This window comes from Osmerus mordax, chromosome 5 (genome assembly GCF_038355195.1).
Source record: "Osmerus mordax isolate fOsmMor3 chromosome 5, fOsmMor3.pri, whole genome shotgun sequence".
NCBI classification, from domain to species: domain Eukaryota; kingdom Metazoa; phylum Chordata; class Actinopteri; order Osmeriformes; family Osmeridae; genus Osmerus; species Osmerus mordax.
The window spans coordinates 21,766,662-21,777,642 of NC_090054.1; the positions used below are offsets into that span (position 1 = coordinate 21,766,662).

At 46.0% G+C, this 10,981-nt stretch overlaps 1 protein-coding gene across 1 annotated transcript in view; it reads right to left on the bottom strand.

The window, feature by feature from the left end:
- Positions 1 to 10,053: 10,053 nt before the first annotated feature.
- Positions 10,054 to 10,981, bottom strand: part of LOC136942772 (signal-induced proliferation-associated 1-like protein 2) — a 38,026-nt gene continuing 37,098 nt past the window's right edge. The window contains exon 18 of the mRNA XM_067235744.1: positions 10,054 to 10,106. Coding sequence (XP_067091845.1) covers positions 10,054 to 10,106 — 53 coding nt within the window. The remainder of the gene's footprint in view (positions 10,107 to 10,981) is intronic.

Sequence of the window (10,981 nt, forward strand, 5' to 3'; positions counted from 1 at the left end):
TATGCTGTCTCTTTGTCCTCATACTGTACTGAGCCACCGTGCAGCTGGAGAGTGGGGCTGTCAGGACCTCAGTGTGGTGGAGGAGGAGGGGGGAGGAGGGAGGGGAGGAGCTAGGGTGGGGTGGGGAGGAGGGGATGGACACACTGGATTGGTGCCTACTGATGGACAACCCACCAATCAAGATTCAGCAAGCATTGTGACGTCATACCTGGCTTCTGCATCATCAGACATTTTGTTACCCAGATGAAGTATTCCCTGGATCATGAGTTGTGACTGAGCTCATGTCAGATGAGTTTAAAACCTCGTCTGACAGGTACAAGACAGCACAAGCAGAAGGTGTTTGAACCAGGCTCCCAGCAGAGATCATAGGGAATAATAATAATGGAAAGAATTCTTTATGAACAGATTCAGTCTTATTTTTTAAATAATTATTTAATTACAAATTTTCAGCATGTATATAGAGGAAAACACTCAACAGCCACTGCCTTGACTCAGATGGTAGATGACTGGTTCAAGGATATGGAGGAAAGTAAAACAATAGGTGTTGTAATGCTGGATTTTACTTCAGCATTTGATATAATTGATCATGATTTACTGTTAAAAAAAATTGAAATATTATGGTTTTTCAGGAACCGCATTATTATGGATGGAAAGTTATTTGACAGACAGAAGACAATTAGTTTACTTTAATGGAAGTTTTTCAGAGGTAAGGGTTGTGGAACATGGCGTGCCTCAAGGAAGTTGTCTTGGGCCGCTCCTCTACTCAATCTTTACCAATGATCTTCCATCTGTTTTAGATAAAGCAAGCATTTCAATGTTTGCTGATGATTCCACTATATATTTAGCAGGAACTGATATTGGTGATTTAAATACAAAACTACAGATAGAGCTACAGTTAGTGGTGGACTGGATAAGGAGTAACAAATTGATTCTCAATGTATCTAAAACTACTTGTTTAGTGGTTGGAACTCCTTTTTCTTTATGTTCCAAACCAAAACTTGAACTCAGCCTAGAGAAAAATTTACACCACAGACCGTCAAACAAGTAATTCATGCTTCTTTTTTTTCACACCTTGATTATTGTTCTGTTGTTTGGTCCAGTACCTCAACAATTAATATAAGAAAACTACAAGTGATGCAGAATAAAGCGGCACGTGTGGCTCTCTCATGTGAGTTTAGATCAAATGTGGATAAAATGCATGAAAGCCTCTCATGGTTTACAGTTAAAAACAGATTTTGGTATTCACTAATGTTTTTTTTACACAATGTTATAACAAACAAAACATCTTTTACTGTATATTCAAAACTATCATTTAGTAATGATATACATCATTATCCAACAAGGCATGCAGTAGGAGGTAGTTTTATTTTACCTAAAGTGAGAACCAAATCAATTCAACGTTCAGTCAGGTACAGAGCAATGTGTGAATGGATCTCTCTTCCAAATACCATCAAACAACAAAACACTCAGTATGGTTTTAAAAAATCACTTAAGAACTATTACCTTCAAAGACATTTCAATATTTAAGATCAATTTAGAGAGAGTCAGTCATAAGGCTTTCGTTATATCTTATTTAAAAATAAAATTAAAATAATAAAAAATCTATTCGGGGTAGCGTATCTTGTAAATTGTCTCAATATTATTATTATTTTGTATTTTTTTATTTTTGTGTGTGATTAATTGTGTTAATTGTAAAATATGATTTGTAATCTGAATAATGTCTTGTGTGTATGGTGTGAAATGTGATGTTGTAAATTGTATTGTCACATGATAGATTGTAGGACCCCAGGAAGAATAGATTTCAGCTTATGCTGAAGCTAATGGGGATCCAAATAAAAACAAACAAACAAACAATAGGGAAGGCTGTTCCCATCCTTACTGCCCTGTTCAGCACAGTCACACCAACATTACTAATGAATGCAAATGTTCCTTCCGATGTATTCATGAATTCTGAGAGATGTTTACTGTTTGAAACTGACACCTAGGTAATTACTGACTGACTGGGTATCAGTTGTACCTTTTGAGTCAGTCAAGAAGCATTGAGAAACGTGTGTGTGTTTGACAGCTACAGTGGGACTGTTATATCAAAAGAGAAACAGTCATTCCTAGTATAAATGCCTTACGCTAATTGCAAGACCAAATCAAGATTCATCAGGCAGCTCGTGGTTTTCACATCCATAAATGCAGGAATGCAAGTAACTGTTGAATGCTGTCAACTGGGCAATTAATTACAACAGCTACTCCCCTGGAATTAATAAGCATTTCTAAATCATCTTTCTCCCTCCCTACCTCCCTCAATCTCTATATATATATATTCTTTCAGCGTGATCCACTGTCACATTTGAAATGGAAAGAGGACCCAGATGAACAATGGAGGCCAAGCAGAAAGGGTTGTACATATCCCTCCTCCTTCACTCCCTCTCCCCAATCTGATCTTGACATTGGAAATCACACTTAATTATGCACACAATACCAGTGAGAGCTAGGCTGTCTCTCTTCAGAAACAGGCCCATTTTCTGTCATTTACAGTCATATGAGAAATGACAGGCTGAGTGGGCTGTGTACGTGTGTGTGTGTGCGTGTGTGTGCGTGTGTGTGTGTGTGTGTGTGTGTGTGTGGGACGGTGATGGAAGCATCGCTCTGCTGAGTGGAAGAGTTCGATGTCACTCTTCTTTCATCCTGTTCGTGCGCTACCAGGACCTGGAATGACTGCCTCATGCAGTTCTTTCTCTCAGCACTGTTCTCTCTGCTTCCTCATGCAGTTCTTTCTCTCAGCACTGTTCTCTCTGCTTCCTCATGCAGTTCTTTCTCTCAGCACTGTTCTCTCTGCTTCCTCATGCAGTCTGGAAAACACGTCACCCTGGTGGGGGCTCTACCCCGTCTCGCTGTCATGGCGATGAGCGTCATCTCCTGACCGCTGTTATTTTTTTGAAACAGAAAACACAATCAGCTAGATGTCAAACGTGAGGAAGCATGTCTGGAATGGTCTTGCAGTATCGCTCTGTCTGGGAGTGTACAGAGAGTGTCTCTATCAGAAACTACTACAAACATGATCAACACCCCTCAACTCTGAACTAGTGACCCCCAGGACCTGAGGTCATGCTACAGCTGTCACAAACAGTTGCTGTACAAACGGCTAAATGAGCTCATTATCTCTGCCACTCTCTTCTGTCTCTCTCTCTCTATCACTCTAATACTCCTCTCTCTATCACTCCTCCTCTCTGTCACTCATTGTCTCTCTCCCAAGACACACTACCAGTTATAGCTACAGTAAGTACCGAACGCTAGCCCACCTCACTGTCTAATCTCCTAATTAACAGTTTGGCTACTTTCAGTCTGTCGTTAGTGTATTCCACCCCCCGCAGTTACAGAACCTTAATTATGCGAGGAACAAACAACGAGATTAGATACGCTGGGGGGATAATCAGATGAAACTGAAGGGGTTTACAGAGTGCCAGCCAAAGGTGCTGCAAGGCTGTCTGCATCAGAGGAACCAGATTGAGAGGCTTTTGAGGAGCTTGAACTGTTCAGGAAAATGTATCATTTTGGGCGGCCGAGATGAGATACATTTATAATTTCTGTATAATTCCATTATTCTGGTTCTGCGTAAATGTTCTGATTGGTCCGTTTCATTCCTGTGCAAAGTGGCACAACAAAAGTTTACGAATGATGTCTGTATAAAAAGAACTTCTTCACGTCGTCCACACATTCTCCTCAGCACAGGCTGCCTCCCGTACAACACCCGCTCCAACCACGAGGACCTGAACTTAACCAGGACAGACCATGTTGTCACTGACACTCAGTCTGCGTTATGCTATCCATGTCTGGGGAGAAGCCTGAAACAAAAGAGCCAGCAGATGGTGGTTCACCTTGGGAACTCCCCAGGGGCGAGCCTGCAACCCGGGAGCTGAAGCATCACCACTGCATCACCATTCTTCCCACTTAGCCTTAAGAACAGACAGAGCCCACGCGGAGGGGAGACGGATCGATAGAGCTGATGGACGGAGCTGGCTCCCTCAGGAGGGGGGGGGGGGCAGGAGGGATGGGGAGGGAGACAGGGAGAGATGGAAGGAGAGAGGGAGAGATGGGGGAGGGAGGGAAGGAAAGATGGGGTAGAGAAGTAGAGAGATAAAGAGAGAGGGGGGATGAAGGGGAAGGGATGGGGGAAAGATGATGGAGAGAAGAGGGGGAGAAGAAGAGAGGGAGGGAGGCTGGGCTAGCTGTCTGGCTGCTGTAATGAGAGATCCTCTGAGCGATGGAAGATTCCTCCAGCAGGAGGCCAGGCACGCAGTCCTGCTCCCCCACCGCTGAGCAGACAGTTTGGGCTGATGAGATTCAGAAGAGCCCCTGTCCTGGAGAGGGAGTGTGGGATTAGAGAAGCAGCGTCTCCCCATCATCGCCTCCGACAGCATCACCCTGAGCTGTCCTCTTCAGAGCTGCTGAACAAGACATGGCTGGCATCTGAGGAGTTATATTTATTTTCGACAGATAATGTACCATTGTTGAGAGAGGTGACTGCGATTGACTGAGAGTCAGAATGCTTATGCAAACACAGGCAGTTACAATGGTACACTCACACTTATATTTACGCATCCACAAACACATACACCCATACACACACACAGGTGGTCTGAGAGGATGGCAGGAAGAGGGCAGCACCAGGGCTAGCTGTGTTGACTCTCACCAGCCCTGACTCAGTGAGGTGGAGGGCAGCCCCAGGGCTAGCTGTGTTGACTCTCACCAGCCCTGACTCAGTGAGGTGGAGGGCAGCACCAGGGCTAGCTGTGTTGACTCTCACCAGCCCTGACTCAGTGAGGTGGAGGGCAGCACCAGGGCTAGCTGTGTTGACTCTCACCAGCCCTGACTCAGTGAGGTGGAGGGCAGCACCAGGGCTAGCTGTGTTGACTCTCACCAGCCCTGACTCAGTGAGGTGGAGGGCAGCACCAGGGCTAGCTGTGTTGACTCTCACCAGCCCTGACTCACTGAGGTGGAGGGCAGCACCAGGGCTAGCTGTGTTGACTCTCACCAGCCCTGACTCAGTGAGGTGGAGGGCAGCACCAGGGCTAGCTGTGTTGACTCTCACCTGCCCTGACTCAGTGAGGTGGAGGGCAGCACCAGGGCTAGCTGTGTTGACTCTCACCAGCCCTGACTCAGTGAGGTGTAGCAGTGCTGATCCCTTTTGCATGATGTGTTGATGAGCCTTCTCCTGGTGGGGGAGAACATTAGACACAGTGGGATGTTTCAACACACACAACACACATGAGCACGCACACACACACGCATGAGCACACACACACACACGCATGAGCACGCACACACACACACATGAGCACGCACACACACACGCATGAGCACGCACACACACACTACATTAATAGAAAATATCTTCTTTAAATCATTAAATCTTTCTCTGAACATGACATGGCCCTGGGCCACAAAGTTTTTCAGGCCTCGTGGTACGTTATAATAACATATCTGGATGTGTCACACAGCCTCCCCCTACTCAGCTGCATTTGGTAAAATGAAGGCCGGACAGAAGCTGAAGGAAATCTTCTTTTCTGATGGTTTAAATCAGAGGGAGAGGGAAGGAGACGTGGTGATGGAGGAGGAGAGGCTGGGAGGGAGGGAGGGAGGGGGAGAGAGGGAGGGAGGGAGGGAGGGAGGGAGGGAGGGAGGGAGGGAGGGAGGGAGGGAGGGAGGGAGGGAGGGAGGGAGGGAGGGAGGGAGGGAGGGGGAGAGAGGGAGGGAGGTAACAACAGGGACATCACAGATGGTGATGGTGCAGTCCTGTAGGGAGATGAGCTCTCCTGAAGAGACAGACTCCTCCACCAGCCTGAGAAGACGTCCCTCTGCTGGGAACACTCTGCTGAGTGTTCTCACTAATAACATCCAGCAAAGATAAGACAATCCAAACTGTCTTTTAGAACATCAGAAAAGACAACTGAACGGGTGAACAGGTAAATCAACATGGAGTATTAACACTCCATTCCACATGGATAATCAGGGGCTGTAGGTCCAGTCCTGCACGATTGTACCTAAGGTCAGAGATTAACATGCAGAGGTTCCACAATCCGTAAACAAGGTTGTACAACTGATTGACCTCGGTTTGACCTTGTTTTCAGCTGTATGTGGTGCGTTCTGAGCATGATTGCATGTCATTCCTCCCTTAGTCTTCATCTATTTATGGGATAACTATGATTTAGCCCCAGGCCAACTCATCCATGCAGTCATACAGCATGTCTGTATCTCACAGGAAATGAGGAAATCACTTATCTGTCCACAGAGATGAAGGAAGGCTGAGGCCTTATCTCCTGCCCCCATGCACGCTGGTCTGAACTCTGTCAGGAGAGCTGCTGTCTCCACACACAAACCACAACAAGCTGCTCAGCATGATGACTGTCTGTGTGTGTGTGTGTGTGTGTGTGTGTGTGTGTGTGTGTGTCTATCTCCGGGGCCAAAATGTGTGTGTGTGTTATTGTGAAATTCTCTCTAGATTAGAAATCGGTTCTTGAGCTATATCAAGGAAGTGGCATCATCAATCATACTGATCTCCCAAACACACGTCAACTATTGAACAGTAACTTTGCTAAAACATGCTTGATGTCTTTGGCTTTGCCCCCAACTGACTCCCTCTTATGCAACAATGGAAAGCAGTTGCCTGTAATAGCTTCATGTGGACAGTCTGTATAATCAGATCAGTTTCATCCTGATAAGAAGCACAACTAAAGTTTTCATGTCTTGTTAGTTTCCAAGTTGTTTTCACCACAACAATCATTTGATCATCCAGTTTAAAGCATCCTCTAGCTCTTTCTCTAAACCATCAGAGTAATACGATCAATGACCAGGAGGACGTTGACTAAAGGAAAACAAAATCTTTTTAAAAGGCTTCGTTGGCGTATGATTGGGTCGAGGAAAAGATGAGAGCAAAGTTCCTTTTGAACTCCAAGACCTTCTGCTTGTTGCCGTGCAGAATAAGACCTGGGAAACTACAGCTCCTTCTGAGAAGAAACATGCAAATCAGAGATAACACGTCTGTTTTCTGTCTCAATAAATAAAAGAAAGGAGAGTGTATCCAAGCAGCCAGAGGGCCAGTGGACACAGCTGCCTCACCCAGCCGGGGTTCAGACCAGACCACGGGTCACTGGGGGTCCCTTTGTTGTGTCTCTCCAGGAGGCTACTGGAGGAAGCGGTCTCTCTCTCAGGGCCAGGAAGAAGACTGGAGGAAACTGTCTCCTGGGGAATCTGCCTTCACTGGGGCCAGCAGCCCAGTGAAAACAGCCCAGTGAACACAGCGCCCCCTGTGGGAGAAGGAAGTCCGTCCATCATGTTCTTCTGTGTGTGTGTGTGTGTGTGTGTGTGAGTGTGAGTGTGAGTGTGAGTGTGTGTGTGTGTGTGTGTGTGTGTGTGTGAGTGTGAGTGTGAGTGTGAGTGTGAGTGTGTGTGTGTGTGTGTGTGTGAGTGTGAGTGTGTGTGTGTGTGTGAGTGTGTGTATGTGTGTGTGTGTGTATGTGTGTGTGCGTGTGTGTGTGTGGATGTCTGTATGTGTTTGTGTGTGTGGATTGTCTCTGTGTGTGTGTGTGTGTGTGTGGATGTCTGTATGTGTTTGTGTGTGTGGATTGTCTGTGTGTGTGAGTGTGTGTGTGTGTGCGTGGATTGTCTGTGTGTGTGTGTGTATTATCAGACTTTTGTTTTGGCTCGGTCTCTTTACTGCTAGAGGGGTTTATTCAATGTGCTTTATCTATAAAACACTCAAGAAGTTGCTTACTTCTCGGCTAAGGACGAACACACCATTACTGGGGGAAAAGACAGAGATTGTGGTTCATTATTCTCACAGGATGTAATTAATTTCTGCATCCAGAAGCTGTATATCTGATTAGAAAAAATAAAGGATAAATATAAGAGAAAACCTTGAAGTTTACCTTTGTTGTTTTCTTCACACACACAAATACTGTATTTAAAACATTTCTGCAACGAGGAGAACAGTCAGCCTACAGACTATCTAGTAATTAATGATAAGGAGAGCATGCACACAAAAAGAATAATATTAAAACTACCCTGGGAGGCATGGCGACGGTGCCCCCCCATCGTTGTTGCCATGGCACTGGAAGACCCTTCCCCACATTTCTCCTCTGCGTTTTGCAGGGTTTTGTGCTTGCAGTCTTGATGGTCTTGTTATTACTCACACTCTGTAAGACATCCCCTCAGTGTGTCCCTTCAGGGCCACCGTACCATCTGCAGGCTCAGGTAGAGAGGACTACCTGCTGGGTGTCTCTGTCACAGCGCAGGCTGCAGGAGAGGTGAGGCGGCAAGGTGAAAAATAACAACCTTATGGCAGACTGTTTTAGAGTGTCCTTTGCAGAGGTGTAATACACAGGAAGGGAGGGAGGGAGGGAGGGAGGGAGGGAGGGAGGGAGGGAGGGAGGGAGAGGGAGGGAGGGAGGGAGGGAGGGGAGGGGAGGGAGGGGAGAGAGAGAGAGAGAGAGAGAGAGAGAGAGAGAGAGAGAGAGAGAGAGAGAGAGAGGGAGGGAGGGAGGGAGGGAGGAGAGAGAGAGAGAGAGAGAGAGAGAGAGAGAGAGAGAGAGAGAGAGAGGGAGGGAGGGAGGGAGAGAGAGAGAGAGAGAGAGGGGGGAGAGAGAGAGAGAGAGAGAGAGAGAGAGAGAGAGAGAGAGAGAGAGAGAGAGAGAGAGAGAGAGAGAGAGAGAGAGAGAGAGAGAGAGGGGGATTATCCAGGACAAAGTAGGTTCTTCTTTGTGAAGAGGGAAAGTCAGGTGTGTCTGTTTGTCGACATTCAGACAGGACATGTACACAACTGCTGAACACTTCTGGATTACAGGTATAGATCCTGCTTTAGTGGCATACTGTAAAATATTCAGATCATATCAACATTTGGGTAACTGCATGTTGGGACCTCATATTTGTCCTGTGATCATCTTCATGTGCTTATTCCACCATTGCACTGTGGGTGGATGGACAACACATCCAGGCTTGGTCAATTGCGTTCATCGGTATTGGAACAATACTTGGCCTTGAAGGATGACGTCAAATTTGTTCACGAGAACACAAGAATGAAGTAAAATAAACCGTGGATTGATAAACAGCCTGATCGTAGGAAGCCTGTCCACCCCTTCTATGGAGTGTCCACAGGTGAGACAGGTCAGTTTCTCTCAGTTATTCACCAACTAGGCAGTCGTCTGAGTAACAACGAGCTGTTAGTAGCCAGTCTGAGGTGAATAACAAAGACAGCCTGAGTCTGTGAGTCACCAGCCGACCAGTCCAGATCCTTTAACCCTCGTGCTGCCTTCGGGTCACATGAACCACATGAACGAACCATCGTTGTGTTTGCCCAATTTTACCCAATACAAAAACAAATACAAATTATTTTCTTTTAACCTTTGCAATGTGGGGGGTCTGAGAGCCCAACGGTTAAAAGAAAATGCTTCACTTTGTTTTTGTATGCGGTAAATTTGTCGCAATACGACGGTGGGTCACAATGACTGATGGGTCATTCTGACCCGAAGATAACACAAGGGTTAAGACGACATCTGATGCAGCTCCATCAAAGCCTATAATTGGCTCCCTTTAAATTAGCATCGTCACCTTTGACAATGAACATGGTCTCTAGGTTTGTGAAAAGTGTTACCAGAAAAATGGGCTGCTAATAACACAATTATCATTATAATCTTCATCATAATTATCATGGCGGTCTTCATCATCACCACCATATTTATGGCTTAGGGGTAATCCTAACCCTAACCCATATATCATGTCCTTTAAGTCACCAGTGAACAGGGCAGAGTCCTGATTCCTGCTCCTGACTGATTCTTCAGGTAATACAAGAGATCTGTTCCTCTTAATCACCCCTGGCTGCGCCCTACATTTCCCAGACACAATTTCAACTAAGTCTTTCCTCTCAAATAACCTTGCCTCTCAGCTTGGTTTTCATATTTCAGCTGTTTGCCGACAGTCTTACAGCCGATGAGGAATTTCCAAGTCTAGATTTGGTTCAGCTTTCTCACTGTGCCTGCGTTTGAAAGAATGTGGTTCAGTATGTCTTTACACCTGCAATCCATCTTCATTGGTCACAGCTGAGCTGAAGATAGTGTCTCCTGACAGGAGCAGGGCACGGAGCAGGGCGTGGATACAGACTGATGGATGTCTCCATTGGCAGAGATTTTCTCTCAGGAAGAACAGAGTACATTTACATTACATTTACATTACATTTAGTCATTTAGCAGACGCTCTTATCCAGAGTGACTTACAGTAAGTACAGGGACATACCCCCCCGAGGCAAGTAGGGTGAAGTGCCTTGCCCAAGGACACAACGTCATTTTGCACAGCCAGGAATCGAACTGGCAACCTTCTGATTACTAGCCCACTTCCCTAACCGCTCAGCCACCTGACTCCCCAGAGTATGAACATCTCCTCCAGACCGAGCTGGTCTCTCTTCCAGACCAAGCCGGTCTCTCCTCCAGACCGAGCTGGTCTCTCCTCCACACTGAGCTGATCTCTCCTCCAGACTGAGCTGGTCTCTCCTCCAGACCGAGCTGGTCTCTCCTCCAGACTGAGCTGATCTCTCCTCCAGACTGAGCTGGTCTCTCCTCCAGACCGAGCTGGTCTCTCCTCCAGACTGAGCTGGTCTCTCCTCCAGACCAAGCTGGTCTCACCCCCATCATTCAGTCTTTCACATTTCTTTGTTTATTTTATTCACCACCTATTCACATTCAGCATCTACATTTTGAGTGGAAACAGCCAGATAACTGGTTTGATGGTTCAACATAAAATAAAGAATGTTCTGGAAGATGATGTGTGTGCTTGTGAAATAATACACCGACAGTGCAGGCTTCAAGCTGGTGGCCCGACACTGTAGGAAAAAACAAAACAAACATGAATGACTGTGTCGTGATGATTAAATATTCTTCATTTGTTGATACTATATAGTTAGGTGTAGATTTCCTGACAAACATTTTATCTGTTGTGTATT